General features: G+C 42.9%; 1 protein-coding gene across 2 annotated transcripts in view; it reads right to left on the bottom strand.

The window, feature by feature from the left end:
- LOC108712625 (CCR4-NOT transcription complex subunit 8) overlaps positions 1-16898 on the bottom strand; it is a 36258-nt gene that overhangs the window by 9779 nt on the left and 9581 nt on the right. For both annotated transcript variants that reach the window (XM_041588022.1, XM_018254929.2), the window contains exons 3-6: positions 14922-15115; positions 13893-14054; positions 5965-6109; positions 5237-5347 (exon numbers count right to left, since the gene is read on the bottom strand). In XM_041588022.1, coding sequence (XP_041443956.1) covers positions 5237-5347; positions 5965-6109; positions 13893-14054; positions 14922-15115 — 612 coding nt within the window. The remainder of the gene's footprint in view (positions 1-5236; positions 5348-5964; positions 6110-13892; positions 14055-14921; positions 15116-16898) is intronic.

Below are 16898 nucleotides of genomic sequence, written 5' to 3'. Positions count from 1 at the left end.
TGCAGAAAAGCCGGACAGCCAAAGGACCAGAAGTCATGAAAACAGCCGAAGCCAAACTCCCAAAGTGGCGAAAAGACCCGAAGCTACGAAAATAGCCTAAGTCCCGAAGCGTCGAAAAGACCCGAAGTCACGAAAGGCAGCGAAGTTGAAGTCCTGAAGCCATGAGTTCAATTCTACTGAACACCAATTTGTGTTTTTTTATTTAAATTTTTTTTAATCCCCTGGACACCAATGTATTATTTTAATATTCTATAGGCCCCTGCCACCAATGTTTCTTTAAAAAAATATTGTTTGGGGCCCCAATTTTTTTTTTTAACTTGCAAGAGGGCCCCTGCCACCAATGTTTTTTTTTTTTTTTAATTTATAAGGGGGCCCTGACCATCAATAGCTTTTTATAACTTGTGTGTGGGGAGTTACTTTTTAGCGCTGATGTATGTGTGGTCTTTTAACTGTAATGTGGAGTGGGCGGGATCTGGGGTGGGGCTCGGGGGCCAGTGTGGGTGGAGCCCAGGGGGCCTCGAAAATGTTGTTGTATGGGGCCCGGTTCCCATCTGTAATATGTATTACACAGTAGATGAAGCTGAACAAAGACACACGACCATCAAGGTCTACCTTTTTGTGTAATAGCTGATCCAGAGGAAAGTAGGGCCCTGCCAGAAATAATGGGCTGATTTGTGGACGAAATCAAATGGGATGATATTGTCTTAAAATGGGGAGCTGGTGGGGAGGGGCATTCTATATACATAAGTAAGCATTTGTTTCTAATTGGAACCACATAGTTTCTGAATGAAAATGGTTCTTATTAAATAAGGTGTAAATGTGCTTCTGTTTTTACCTCTCTTTATTGTGTTTATTTGGGGGTCTTACATCTTTATGTTAACTCTAACCTTCCCAAATCTTTATTTTATATTACAGGAACATCAAAGATGGGCATGAGTGCAAGTAGCCGGCTTTACTACCAGTGGCGCTATGAAAAGGTAAAGGTGCTCACAGCTAATTTCCTCATTTTATTTTCTGCTGAGAAAGGTATCCAAGGGGTTAAAGGAGGGGCTAACCCAATGCTAAACATGGCATATCTTCTGTGTAAATACAATGAAACAGAAATTTGACAGGGTTTAGCATAGTGTGTGCCCTGACCTCAATGTTTTCTTGCTTCTTACATTTTTCTAGCCCTCACTGTGGATCTCGCCTGATCTGGACATCTTTGAGATCAGGGATTTTGAGGATCCACTCCCAGGCCCTTATCTCGAGTGCATCAGGGACAAGATCACCCATGACATCAAGTTTGCACTCTATGATCTGTGGATGGCCAAGGACTGTGTGAAAATTACAAAATGGTGGAAATTACACCTTAAGAACGAGTTCTGGCAGGACTACAGATACATCAAGGCCCACGTGAAACACCTCTACAAAGAACTAGAGAAGATCAACAAGGCCATACTGATTAAGAACAATGAGAGATATTCAGGTGCAGTATATAATCCATCCTTTTCTTTCCCACACTTGGTCAATCATTTAATTTTGCTTAATCACCTGATTTGTGCTTAATGTGCTCCTAAATATTACAGGTGTGAGATCCATTATCCGGAAACCCATTATCCATGAACCTCCGAATTACAGAAAGTCCATCTCCCATAGACTTAATTTTATTCAAATAATCAAATTTTTTAAAAATGATTTCCTTTTTTCTCTGTAATAGATTCAAACTAAGATATACTTGATTCAAACTAAGATATAGTTATTGGAAGCAAAACCAACCTTTTGGGTTTATTTAATGTTTACATGATTTCTAGTAGACTTGAGGTACGAAGATCCAAAATACAGAAAGATCTGTTATCCAGAAAACCCCCAGGTCCCAAGCATTCTGGATAACAGGTCCCATACCCGTGTAAGGATTTTACAGGGATATCACTTGCTAAGGTAAAAAAATATGTAGCCTGAGTTATCTTGTTTGGTTTTACAGGTGGTCCTCGGAACAACTCACAAACGGCACATGATACCAGCACCACCACCAGTTTCCTCGGTACCAAATACAAATGCACCTCAGTCTAGGCACATCCTCAGAAAACAGCAGTAAGTATGGGACATCTCAATTCCACCAGTGATGCCCCCCTTTCATCCACTGCACTTTCACCAGCGGTGCTTCCAGCCACCGTAGTTCCACCAGTGGTTCCTCCCCTTTATCCAAAGTATGGTGCTATATACAGGAACTCCTTTAAGGCACTTGGTAGACCCTTCATTCCTTTTCATTCCATCCCTCAGACTACAAATGCTGGGGTCTGTAGGCTTCCCAGGGTTCAATGGAATGGAAAGGAATGCAGCATTCATTGTGCGGCTTAAATGTGCCCATGTTTATGCTGCCATATTCCCTTCTCTTTCTCATCTTTTCACCTCAGTCCCTTACCTTACCATATCCCCCCCCTCCGCTTCCCTTGATTCAATGTGGCGCATTGATCGTAGGAGCAAATCCGATCGCCTTTAAGGGGTCAGGAAGGAATTTTTCCCTCTTGTGAAGGAAAGCTTTTAAGAGGTTTTTTGCCTTCCTTGCAATCAAAAAGCGCAGTTTATCTAATTATTAATAAAGCTGTCGATTACACAGATTAACCAAATATCAATGTGTGTATCTTTATTGTGGGTATTGGGCTAGGGATTTAGCAGGGATAACATATAGAGGGGGAGGAAAAGAAGTTAGAATAAGGCTCCTATTCTTCTCCTTGGTTCCTAACAATGAAACTGAAACAACATATAACTGCTGTGTCAGTCCTACTATCCTCCATAGGACTTATAGGAACCTATGTAATACTGAGAGCCAATAAACATCCTTCCCAAATCTCACCCTAACTGGCCTTCGGACAACTCCTCCCTTTGGGCCTTTGGAAAAGGGCGGGCCCCATAGTTTAAAAGGGCCCTGGTCTGTGTTGGTTTAAGGAGGCCATGGAAATTGAATATTTAGAGAGAAAACCAGTTACATGCAGATCTGCAACCAAATTCTGTTTTAGAATTATCATCTCATGCTCTTTTACCTTAGTTGTCTAAAATTCCCTGGGATTAGTGAGGAATCTACTAATTTAGCCTCTTTTGTAGATGATAACAAAGGCAAGTTATACTGGGTTACAGCTGGATTAGGTGGGATGTTTATGTAGACTTGACACTGCCCAGCCTTTATCACTTATAGTGTAAGAAGTTATAATCTATAGAGGTTTTATGAAACAGATGTTGAGAATCAGACTCCTGGAATGAACACAGGGTTGAACATAGCTAGCTGTACTGTATGGAGGAAGGTTATACAAGCTAAAAGTGCATTACACAATTCCCTCTGTAAAAAGCTGATAAAGCAACAGGGTAATACTGAGACTGTGGGTGGTTAAATGACAGCAAGACCAGCAGTTTAGACATACAGTATGAATGAGGGTATTATAGATAAAGGGATCATGCAGGCAATTGGTTGGCAGAAGTGATGTCATGCGCACAGTGTAGGGGGCGTGTTTAGGTCAGGTGTCTAGGGTGGCATCAGACTAATCTGAAATGAAATGTTCGTAACTTAAAATATTCAATGAAATCTTTATGAGTAGTAAAGGGAACCAACAGCACTGCTTGTGGTATTTATTTCAGAACATGGAATAGTACATTAGCTCTGATCTCTGTTTGCAAGTGATATCTATTGCTAATGTGGTTACACTTTCGAACAAGTTAAGCCTATTGTGTGTGTATGTCAGAGCACTGGAGTGAGATACCTGTTCTTGGATTCTTTCTGGCACATCTAGATAAGTACACCAAAAGGGATTCTATACACTTACATATTACAGCAGAGTTCTGGTAAGCCCAGAGGAATTCCCAAGATGGCAGTGTTATGGTATTTCTAGGGTTGCCACCTGGCCAGTAAAAATGATGACTGATCCCAATGTTATTAATAGGGAAAAAATAATATATAGGCCGGTATTTTTTTCCAGAAAAGGTGGCAACCCTAGGTATTTCTCTTCTCCAAAATGCACCATTTCAGGGGCCCCAACTACTCAAATGTTCTGCACATTATATTTCATGTTTGTAACAACACAATACCTTTTTAAAAAAAGAAATATACAAATTTTTTATTGTGCAGCATAGTGGGATGTCTAAGCAGTTACTGAATGAAGCAACATTGCAGTGAGTTGGGACAAAGTGTATCATTTACGTTATATAAATACTTAAAGTCATATGGTGTCCGAGCAGCACATAACATTTTCACAGGCAACACAAAGACAAAGGAGGTATGATAATAAAAATGTTTCACCAGGTGTAATTACCTAGAGTCAGTGTTGACTGGCCCACCGGGATACCAGGAGAACTCCCGGTGGGCCCTCATGCTGCTAAACATTTGGCATATTTCATGGTCATTCTTTATTTCTATGAGAACAAAAAGACTAAATAGATGGAATAATAGATGATAGTATTATATTATGTAAAGAAGAGAGACTAGAAGAATAGCGGTTGAGCGAGGAGAGAAGAAAAAATAGTACTGAGAGTGGGCCCCTAGTCTAAGGCTTTTGGGTGGGACACTGGGGTCCCAGTCTGACACTGATGATCATGTGGCAGGGTAAGTGCCTTCTCCCTCAGGGTCTCGGGCTGTGCCTTTACAGATGCACATGGGCAAGATAGGCATGAAGTACAAGTCCAGGGGGGCCAGTGCCCCCCCCTTGCCCCTATATGTGGACGCCCATGGTTGCCTACGCTGCAACTTGGACGGCTTATAGTTAAGACGTCAAATCTGTCCGAGATATAGCAAATTATATTTTTTGAACGAAATCATGCCTCCTTATCCACTTTACCCTTCATTAAGACAAAAACTAGCAGCAATATGCATCTTTTATATCAGTCGCCGAACAGGAATAGAACCCAACACATCTTAAATATATTCCCTATACATGGTCATGTTACATTTTCTTTTTAAAGATACAAGTGTATATAGAGACTTGAAAATGAACAGCACCATCAATTTTCACTTTAACAGCTCCGTCATATAACAAGAGTTACTGTATTTGTTGATCAATGTTATAAGTAAAGGAAGAAATAATGTAAAAGTGGAAAGTGTCACACCAAAGATAAATCGTAACAAATAAAGAAGACTACCTGCCTTTGCTGTGCTAAAGTGAAATGGGTCAATTATTAAATGCATTTTTAAACCATGGTCAGTATACATGTTATATATCATGTAGTGGGAATGGTAATGCCTAGTTCAATAGCAACAGCATGAACTAACCTCCTTCATCCTGAAGAATGCCATGCCCGTCAGCAGAGAGTCTGAGCCTGCTTGATGTTGCCTACCAATCCTCTGCAAGTCCAACTGGTCAGCTACCTCCTGAAGACCTCCCTTTAAAATACAAGCAGAGGGACTATTAACTTTAACCCTAGAAGTAATGAACAGATGGAAAATAAAGTATAATTATAAGACTTTTTTTTTTTAAAAAAAAACTGGTCTAGATGCCGTATAATATACAAAAAGACCGAATTATTTAATCTACTGAGTTATAATCAGTGCATTCATTGTACTAGATATCCCAGATTGGTTTCCCAGTCATTTGTAAAAATAATTCCTTTTCAGAATAGTATTTTTCCTTTTCCGATTCTTAAAACAATGTAGCAGAAGTCAATTCTTCTCAAGATCAGGACATCAGCTGACTTCTGCTACATTTTTTCAGGAGTCATAAGCAGTAGTTCAATAGCAATTACATTTTCTAATAATTTTTAAACCAATGGAAACGTCAACATATACTTGAAAGTTGCTTACAATATTTTTAAACATTATTCAAAAATAGTCTGGATTACTAAACAGCAATGTTGAAATGTTAATATGCCCAAAAGTCCTTTATTCCCTTCTGTTTGTTCCCAGACTGTAGCAGTAACAAAACTCCCTTAGCTTTCTTACCAAACTTTATTCTGACCAGGAACTGAGCAGTACAAAGTAACTGGCTAGCTAGTTGAACCAACCTTTAGGTTTTTACAGCTCTTCATCAGATACTTGACATCATAGATAGACGGGAAAAAGAGATTTAAGATATGGAAAAACTCATGTTCCTCCTCAGGCAGACGGGAATCCGTGAGAAGCTTTACCATATAGCCAAAGTCATAGCCACTGTAAGGACAAACAAAAGCCAATTAGTATGCCTATGAAGGTGTTCATTCATCCAGGTCATGGTATATACAGTATCTAGTGCAGTGATCCCCAACAAGTGGCTCGTGGCCTCAAACCAAGGGGTTTACTTTTCAATTTCTGGCTTTGAGGCTAATTTTAGTTCCATAAAAATGAGGTTTATGGCCAAACAGAGCCTCCTTTAGGCTGCCAATCCACACAGGACTAACAGACCGCCAATGATGTACTTTAATTAATTGGCTGCCCAATTATATCCTTTTTTTGGCACCCTAAACATTTTCATGCTTGTGTAAAAAAAGGTTGGGGACCCCTGATCCAGCGGATATAAGTCTAAAGCAGGTAACAGTTCAAATTGTTCTGAGTTCTCTATCTACCTTTGAACAAACAAACCCCTACCAGCCTAGAGACTGGTAATTATAGAGACTGGTTATTAGTTTTATCAGCTTCTTTGACGTTCTTCGGGATGAGGAAGTGAAACTGGCTTCATATTCTTTTCAGAAAAAAAAGGAGATTTTGTGTACTCACCGTTAAATCTCTTTCTCTTCAGTCGCTTGGGGGACACAGGGACAGTGGGGTATAGCTGGTGCATCTAGGAGGCAGGACACAACTAGAAAAAACTGGATCCTCCCCAACTGGCTATACCCCCAGTAGGCGGAGTTCCACTCAGTTTATAACAAAGTCAACAGGAATATAACCTTAATAGAAAAAACTTGTAAAATAGAAAAAACTTGTAATGTAAGACAATAACCGTAACATGTCTGACGGAAAAATGAAAACCTCATTCCAGGGAGGGAAGCCCTGTGTCCCCCAAGCGACTGAAGAGAAAGAGATTTAATGGTGAGTACACAAAATCTCCTTTTCTCCATGTCAGCTTGGGGGACACAGGGACAGTGGGGACGTACCAAAGCTGTCCCTCTAACCCCGGGTGGGAGAGTGAGGCCTATGTGGAAACAACCACTGCGGCTTGAAGCACCTTTCTGCCAAATCGTGTGTCAGAAGCCGCAAAGGTATCAAAATGGTAAAATTTAGAAAAGGAGTGGACGGAAGTCCACGTAGCTGCTTTGCACAGCTGTTCTGCTGATGCCTGGTTTCTGAAGGCCCAGGACGTACTCATCCCTCTGGTAGAGTGGGCAGTAATTCTGGTTGGGGGCGTTTTTCCCTGTACCATGTAGGCTTGTTGAATGGTTTGCTTGATCCAACGGGAAATGGCAGGTTTAGTGGCTCGGGAACCCTTGAGGGGTCCAGAAGGAAGAATGAAAAGAGCATCAGACTTGCGGATGTCCTTAATTCTGTGAAGATAGAATTTTAGAGCCCGAACTGGATCCAGAGAGTGTAGCACCACCTCTTTGGGGTTGGACGGTGAAGGGCAAAACGTGGGAACCGTAATTTCTTGGTTTAGGTGAAATTCTGAGACTACCTTGGGAAGGAAAGAAGGAATGGTCCGAAGTACTGCTCTGTCGTGATGGAAAACCAAGTAGGGAGGTTTGCAGGAGAGAGCATTGAGCTCCAAAACCCGTCTTGCTGAAACGATTGCCAGAAGGAAAACTGTCTTCCAGGTTAGCCATTGAAGGGACACAGATCCCATTGGTTCAAAGTGAGGGTGTTGTAAGGCCTTCAACACAAGATTTAGATCCCAAAGAGGAGTTGGTGGTCGGATCGGGGGAGCAACATGTGCGACTCCCTGCATAAAGGTCTTGACATCAGGTAATAGTGCTAGTCGTTTCTGGAACAGGACGGACAAGGCAGAGATTTGGGACTTTAGAGAGCCTAGGGATAGGCCCTTGGATAACCCCTCCTGAAGGAACTCTAGGATATTGGGGAGAGAAAAGTTCTGAAAAACTGCCCTGTTGCGGTTACACCACTGACGATAGGTGGACCAGACTCGGTGATAGGCCTTGGCTGAAACTGGTTTCCTTGCTGCACACATAGTGTGTGCTACGGCTTTGGAGAAGCCCTTTTGTGTCAGGATTTTCGTCTCAAGAGCCACGCCGTCAAATTTAGATATGATGGGTTTGGATGTTGAATTGGACCCTGTGAGAGAAGATCTGGCCGAAGAGGCAGCGTCCAGGGATCTTCTACTGACAAGTTGAGAAGTTCTGTGAACCAAGAGCGGCGGGGCCACCTTGGAGCAATGAGGATGAGGGTTGTCCGCTCCCTCTGAAGTCTTCTGATTATCCTTGGGAGGAGGGGCAGAGGAGGAAAGGCGTAAGCCAGGCGAAATGTCCAGTCCGCCGTGAGAGCGTCGACGTCTATGGCTAGAGGATCTCTGTACCGAGCTAGGAAGGGTTCCACCTTGCGGTTGTGTCGAGTCGCCAGAAGATCCACCTCCGGTATTCCCCACCTTAGAGTTATTTCGTGGAACACCTCGTCGTTTAACGACCACTCGCCTGGGTCGATGGACTGACGACTTAGGAAGTCTGCTTCCCAGTTCAGGAGACCTGGAATGTATATTGCTGAAAGCGTGGACCGACGGCTTTCCGCCCACTGGAAGATGAGCTTGACTTCGTTTAGGGCTGCTCTGCTTCTTGTGCCCCCCTGGTGATTGATGTAAGCCACTGCCGTGGCATTGTCCGTCTGAATTTTCACTGCCTGATCTGTCAGGTCTCGCTGCCGATGAAGGAGGCCTAGGCGGATAGCTCGGATCTCTAGCAGATTGATCGGTAACTTCCTTTCCTCCGAATCCCAGACACCCTGTGCTGGTTTCCCTTCGAGGACGGCACCCCAGCCGAACAGGCTTGCGTCTGTGGTGAGTACCCGCCAGTGAGGGTCTCCTAACGGTCTGCCTAATGTTAGGTGGCGAGTCTTCAGCCACCACTGAAGAGATAATCTCGTCTTGTGAGACAGTCGAATCTCCTGTAGCAGGGATCGCCTTTTCCACGCTGTTAGAATGTTCCATTGAAGTTCTCGGAGATGGAACTGGGCGAACGGTACCGCTTCTATGGTGGAAACCATGACTCCCAGAACCTTCATGCAAAACTTGACGGAATGCTGCCGTTTCTGTAGTAGGGATCTCACTAATGATCGAAGATGATGGGCCTTCTCGAGAGGAAGGGATATTCTCTGTGTTAGAGTGTTGAATTGCATCAACAGAAAAACCATGGATTGACTGGGAGTCAAAGAGGACTTGGCTAAATTGAGGACCCAACCTAGTTTCTGTAGCATGTCCAGGGATATATTGATGGAGCGATAAGCCTCTAGAATCGATGGAGCTTTGATGAGCAGATCGTCCAGATAAGGGGTGATGGATACCCCTGCACTACGGATTACCGCTGTGGTTGCAGCCATAATCTTGGTGAAGACCCGAGGGGCCGACGTGAGTCCAAAGGGAAGACTTGTGAATTGGAAATGATGATTCTGGTAGGCAAACCTCAAGTATTTCTGATGGTGAAGGAAAATGGGTAAGTGCAGGTACGCATCCTTTATGTCTATTGAGATAAGGAACTGTCCCGGGGACATTGCTGCAATGACAGACCTGAGAGACTCCATCTTGAAGCGTCGGGGGCGAATGAACTTGTTCAATTCCTTTAGGTCTAGGATGGGCCGGACTGAACCGTCCTTTTTGGGTACTACAAAGAGGTTCGAGTAGTAGCCCTTGAAACAGTCTCTTGAAGGTACTGGAGTGATCACCTTTGAGAGGAGGAGTCTGGAGATGACACTTTGAAAGGCTGTTCGCTTGTCTGGCTGAACTGGAAGTCTGGACATGAAAAAACGATGAGGAGGTTCTGTTGAAAACTCTAAGTGATAACCTCGAGTTACTACTTCGTGGATCCATGGATCCTGAACAAGAGTGAGCCAAGCGTCGGCGAACAGACTTAGCCTCCCTCCTATTGGTGTGGTTGGAGGCGTAATGACACCGTCATGCTGAAGTAGACTTGTCCCCGGACTTCGGAGTGAACTTCTTGTTGTGCCAGGCTGGTCTTTGTTTGTTAGCAAGGCGTCCCCGTCCCATGAATGATTGTCTCGGAGGGGAGGATCTCGAGCCCCTTGTCTGGGAGCCACGAAAATTTCTTCTGCGAAAAGTCGGCCGAGCCTTGGGTTGAGGTAAGAGAGTACTTTTTCCCCCAGTAGCTTGGCTGATAATCTTGTCCAAATCAGGCCCAAAGAGCAACTTACCCTTGAAGGGTATGGAGGTCAGGGACTTCTTTGAAGAAAAGTCAGCAGGCCATAACTTCATCCACAAGGATCTACGGGCTGCAATAGCGAGTGCCGAAGACCTACTGATGACTTGAGCAGCGTCTAAGGAGGCTTCAGAAATATAATCATTTGCTTCCCTTATCTGAGAGGCCCATTGAGAAAGTTCATGTCGTGGGGCCCCTGATTCGATAGCGTTGTGAAGAGAATCAGACCAGGATTGAATGGCTCTGCTCACCCAGGCTGTTGCTAAAACAGGTCGAAGGGAAGTGCCCGAAGCTGAAAAAAGAGACCGCAGAAGGCTCTCTAGTTTTTTGTCCATGGAATCCTTGAATGAGGAGGCGTCAGGGACTGGGAGAGCAGTATTTTTGGACAGTCGAGAGACTGGTGCATCCACTGAAGGTGGCAGTGACCACTTCTCAGTAACCTCGCTTGGGAAAGGATAGAGCTTTTGGAAGCGGCGGTTTGTTTGAAAACGTCTCTCAGGTTTGTCCCACTCTTGCTGAATGATATGGTCGAGCTGAGAGTGAGAAGGAAAAACAGGGGAAGTCTTACTGTGACGCTTGAAAAGAGTCTTAGAAGAGTCAGCTGAGACTTCTGGTTCTTGAAGGTGAAGAGTCTCTAAAACAGAGGCAATTAGAGAATCCACCGAGTCTGAGGACGGTCTGAGGGATTCCTCCTCATCTTGATCCGAATTGAAAGAAAGCTGTCCTTCAGATAGGTCATCCTCATCCCCCGAAACTAATGGTTGTAAGGAAGAATTCCTGGCAGGAGAATCACTGTCTTCGTCAGAGGGAGATGGGGCTCTGCATTTAGTTGCCCTTCCCTTAGGATTTTCAAGCCTTGCCAGAAGCTTGTCTAGAGATTGTGCAAGTTTTGGAATACCAGTGGCCAGCTGGGAAGCCCATTCTGGAGGAGAAGGGGGGGCTTTGTGTGGGGAAGGGTCCCTGGGCTGAGTAGAGGGTTCCCCTTGAGCGGCCTGGTCTGCCAGGGGGATGAGTGGACCTGCGGAATCAGAATCACGCTCAATAGGCTTGCACCTGGAACAAATGGGATCTTTGTGCCCAGAAGGCAAACGTTTGCGGCATTTGGCACAGGCTAGATATCTGACAGAGGCCGTGGGAATCTTTTTCCCCCCCGCTGCCCTGGAAAAAAGGGTGTCACTTTGACCTTCAGACATGATAGCAGTCTAGTTCCAAAAAGGGTAGCCCGTAGGGAGCAGCCTTGGAGGGTCCCTAGTGGCCCTTATGCGCAGCAGAACACTAACCTGCAAGGGGTTAAGCAGGGAAGGAGGATCAGCTGTCAGGTGTGCGTGTCCCAGAAGCACCAGTGGTACCCCACTGCCTTCTGGAGCTGTAGGCAGGATGCGGGACTCGAGCAGTAGACAGGAGTAATCTCCCCAGTCCCTTAAGAGGGAAGGGATAGCGGAGAATGGCGGCGGTGACGTCATTGAAGACGCGGCGCCTGGAGTAAGGGAGCGCGGTGCAAAAGGAACCGGCTTAATGTTCCGGTGCGGCTCAGACTGCAGGCCTGAGAGACGCGCACCTGCTAAAATAAAAGGGTTTGTTCCTTCCTTTACACACACACCCTTTTGCTGCTTCTGAGGAGGTCCCAGGGGGAATAACGAGTTACTTACCCCATTAGGCCCTCAGTGCTCTGTCATCCGGCCAGCAAAACTTCTTATCCTGAAGGGGAAAGAAGAGATAATCAAGCTGGGTGGTCTGTGCCAAAAGGCAGTGCCGACCCCGGAGACAGGTCCCTCGTGGGGGGTTGTCAGTATGGACCTCTACACAGTGTAGAGGGCCTGAACAACCCCGGGTGTCAGTCTAGCTGAGCAATGAATAAAAACAAAAAAATACTCTGAAGAGAGAATATGTCCTATCCTCCTGAGGACACAACTTAAACTGAGTGGAACTCCGCCTACTGGGGGTATAGCCAGTGGGGGAGGATCCAGTTTTTTCTAGTTGTGTCCTGCCTCCTAGATGCACCAGCTATACCCCACTGTCCCTGTGTCCCCCAAGCTGACATGGAGAAATTACAGAAACCATAGACACAGTATTTCTTAATTTACAACAACAGGCAAAATGTATGTTCTATCCTATTCATTGAGCTAAACTGAAGAGACCACTCTGATGAGTGGAGAAAAGCTTTCAAGAAGATTCAGAATGTCCAGTTGCTTTAGGGTGGTGGCAGACGAGGCTACTGGGGCAGATTACAGCGACAAATCACCTCTTCTTCGGGCGACTAATCTCCCCTAAATGCTTTCCATTCTAGCTGGCGGGAAGGCATTTAGGGGAGATTAGTCGCACGAAGAAGAGGCGATTTGTCGATGGACGACTAATCTGCCACCACCCTTATCACCACTAGATACCAAAAGCCAATTACATAAGGTGATGCTGTTTAGTCAAAATATAACCACAGTTGACAAAATGTGTATCAGTTAAAAGGAGAACAAAAGACATGTATATAACTTAAGGTGGCCGTACATGGGCAGATCCAAAGGGAGAGGTGGACAATATTGGGCTGATCCCATTGTGGGTCCTAGGGCCCAATGATCGTATCACAAGGAGGATTGCATCAATGAACTGAGGTGGTCATCAGAAATTTTAAGCCAGCAGATCGTCATCTGGATGATTTTCGGTTAGATATTGATCGTGGAAGCAAGTATGAGAGCTCCATATACTGACCATTAAGCTGCCAACCATGTCTGTCGGCATCTTATCAGCCCGTGTATGGAGACCTATAGGCCTCCGGCAAAGGCTTCCCTCCCCCACACCACATTCAACAGAAAAAAAATGGCAGTATGAGGTTTCCCTGACACTTATGGCACATGTTATAATTATGGGTGTTGTCTCTCTCAGACATAAAATTGCCCTTTGGCTGGAAGTCAATAAGCCCAAAACAGCTCTCCAGTTTGAAAGGAAATCTTGTGTGGACTCAATTCAGTGTATATGCCACTATAAATTCCCAGGGTAATGCTAGTAGCAAACTGAATTTGTTAATGGAAAAAAAATTTCGGTGTTCAACAAAAGCAAAAAAAATAGCTTGTGTTGCTATAATAGTCAGAATACATTTTGAACTCAAGCCCTGTTTACTTTGCTTATGTGGAAAGCAGGTATACTGTCCCAAGTATAAATTAAATATTAATACTAGAATAGTCAGAATACATTTTGAACTCAAGTCCTGTTTATTTTGCTTATGTGGAAAGCAGGTATACTGTCCCAAGTATAAATTAAATATTAATAATTTTTTTTTAATTTAAATTATAAATCACTGAAGGACCATTGCTTTTTTTTTTTTTTACCCTTTACTATACTCCCATCAACTGCAGAGATAATTAGCTCTGTAAAAAGGAGTTCCTCCCATCAGTTGTTGCTAGTGTCTCGGGTTTACAGATAATGAAGAAATAATCAAGCAGGGGTTTAAAAGCAGCAGTTGGTTTGATCAACTGCCTTCTTCTCCCATAATGAACCTTGCAAATCGGGGGCAGAATAGCTGATGCTGAATTCCTGGGTAAGCCCAACTAGACTCATCTCAAAGAAATGGCTTTATTTCCCTACTCAAACTACTTATACTCATGATGATGTTCATAATTTCCAAGGAAGATCAAAATATTGAAAACAATGAACCCTACCTGTGAAATGAAAGCCACTTCACATTGTCACACAACACCACACCGGATGTCATAAGCAGCTCTGCAAAGGTCAGTGTGTCTATGCCTTCCTCTTCATGCTTTTGGAACTGAAGCCCAGAATTTGCCAACAAGTCAATAGAATCCTGAGAATACATATCCTCGCTGTAACAGAAGTCAAACACAACATGTTAAGTCTTTTTTTCTGATTTACAGGAATTATTCTTCTATTATATCCATATGGACTGAAATCACTCTCGGTGATTACCTTAAACTGCAAAGGAAGCCTTAGTTCTCTCTGTATTCATGCCGTGGGTGCAGCAGCCATGATTGCGTTAACATGGCAGTCATATCAAATACATTGAATGATGAAGGAAACTGGAAAGCCTTCCAGTGTGAATAAATGTTGTTTTTATTAAAGCAGTGCTTTAATAAAAACTACATTTATTCCCACTGGAAGGCTCTCCAGTTTCCTTCATCATTCATGATACTGCTGTGGAGATGGCTACTCTACTAATCTGTTGAAGAGCCTGACCATAAGTCATTTGGAGGATCGGTGTGGAAATAATTGACTATATATCAAATACCTCCAACACCCAAAATACCATAATAATGTAAAGAAAGATTGCTTAGCCTTAACAAGCATTACATTTACATATTGTGAATTAAGAAGTCTGTCCAAGGGATTCTTTGTATCGTCGGCAGTCACATGACTGGGGGCAGCTGGGAAATTGACAATATGTCTAGCCCCATGTCAGATTTCAAAATTGAATATAAAAAAATCTGTTCTTTTGAAAAATGGATTTCAGTGCAGAATTCTGCTGGAGCAGCACTATTAACTGATGCGTTTTGAAAAAAACATGTTTTCCCATGACAGTATCCCTTTAAGCTATAACTTATGAACTACATGGGAAAAGTTGAATAGCACTGTATTATACCAACAAGAATGTTAACATGCATTTGCAACTGCAGCAAAATAACAGCAGACTTAGAAGAGAATGAACCACATGTCTTAAATCATGGAAAACATACGTGAGGTTAAACTTGAAGTTGAACTGCCACGTGTTGATGCCAGGTGGGTACTCCCCCTTTTCATTCGTAAAAGTAAGCCCAAGCTGAATGATTTTCAGAAGATCAACATTACAGCGTAACAGTTGGTATTGATAATCTATTGTACTCCGGAATTCACCGATGGGCCTCACCACAACACCAGGAAACTCTGTGTCCTAAGAAAACAAATGTAAAAATATAAATAATAAATCTGGGTTTAACATTAGGCCTATGAGATGCTTTAGAATAGAGATGCTTTATATATATATATATATATATATATATATATATATATATATAAAGTCAATTGTGGTGAGCGCACTCTTACCGGATTTCTTAGATGATGGGTGCGTTGGTCAAGTTTTTTGCATATGTAGTAAAGAATGGACCCGCACTCCAATGTTCTTAGTGAAAAAAATTTTTGTGTTTTATTCACAATGCATATCCAACGTTTCGGTCCACGTTGGGACCTTTCTCAAGGATGCATCCTTGAGAAAGGTCCCAACGTGGACCGAAACGTTGGATATGCATTGTGAATAAAACACAAAAAATTTTTTTCACTAAGAACATTGGAGTGCGGGTCCATTCTTTACTATATATATATATATATATATATATATATATATATATATATATATATATTTCATTCATACTGAAGCTGTCCGATACAAATCCCAGTACAACTGCATAGATGTAAGTCTGCACAAGATGATATTTTTTATAATAATTTTATTAAATTTGTTCATTAGGAAGGGTACTGCAAATGATGTACCAGTATTTTCAGAGGACACAGAACTATACAGCCTAATTAATTTCCTTTATTCCATAACCCTTAACGAACAGTAACACCAAAAAAATTAAAGTGCCCTAAATTAATGAAAACATAATGTACTGTTGTACTGCACTGGTAAAATGGGTGTGTTTGCTTCAGAAACTCTACTATAGTTTATATAAATAAGCTGCTGTGTAGCCATGGAGGCAGCCATATAAGCACAGGATACACAGTAGATAACAGATAAGTACTACTATAGTTTATATAAAAAAGCTTCTGCGTAGCCGTGGGGGCAGCCATACAAGCACAGGATACACAGTAGATAGATAAGTACTACTATAGTTTATATAAACAAGCTGCTGTGTAGCCATGGGGGCAGCCATTCAAGCACAGGATACACAGTAGATAACAGATAAGTACTACTATAGTTTATATAAACAAGCTGCTGTGTAGCCATGGGGGCAGCCATTCAAGCACCGGATACACAGTAGATAACAGATAAATACTACTATAGTTTATATAAACAAGCTGCTGTGTAGCCATGGGTGCAGCTATTCAATGCTAAAAAAGGAGAAAAGGCACAGGATACACAGCAGATAACAGATAAGCTTTGTAGCATACAATGGAATTCTTTAGAATTTATCTGTTATTTAATGTGTATCCTATTCTTGAATGGCTTCCCCCATTGCTACAAAGAAGTTACTGCTGCTGTGTAGTCATGGAGACAGCCAATCGAGTACAGCATACACAGTAACTAACAGATAACCTCTGTAGACTCCCATTGTATACTACAAAGCTTATCTGCTATCTGTGTAGTCTGTGCTTTTTCTCCTTTTTCAGCTTGAATGGCTGCCCCTATGGCTATACAGCAGCTTGTTTATATAAACTAGGGATGCACCGAATCCAGGATTCGGCCTTTTTCAGCAGGATTCGGATTTGGTCGAATCCTTCTGCCCGACCAAACTGAACACGAATTTGCATATGCAAATTAGGGGTGGGGAGGGAAAGCCCATGACTTTGTCACAAAACAGGGAAGTAAAAAATGTTTCCCCCCTCCTACCCCTAATTTGCATATGCAAATTAGGATTCGGATTGGTATTCTGACATATCTTTCGCAAAAGATAAGGGTGTTCGCCCGAATCCAAAATAGTGGATTTGGTGCATCCCTAATATAAACTATAGTAGTG

Source organism: Xenopus laevis, chromosome 3S (assembly GCF_017654675.1).
Source record: "Xenopus laevis strain J_2021 chromosome 3S, Xenopus_laevis_v10.1, whole genome shotgun sequence".
In the NCBI taxonomy this organism is placed as follows: Eukaryota; Metazoa; Chordata; class Amphibia; order Anura; family Pipidae; genus Xenopus; species Xenopus laevis.
The sequence above is the reverse complement of the archived record's forward strand: the minus strand, read 5'-3'. Positions and strand labels throughout refer to the sequence as shown.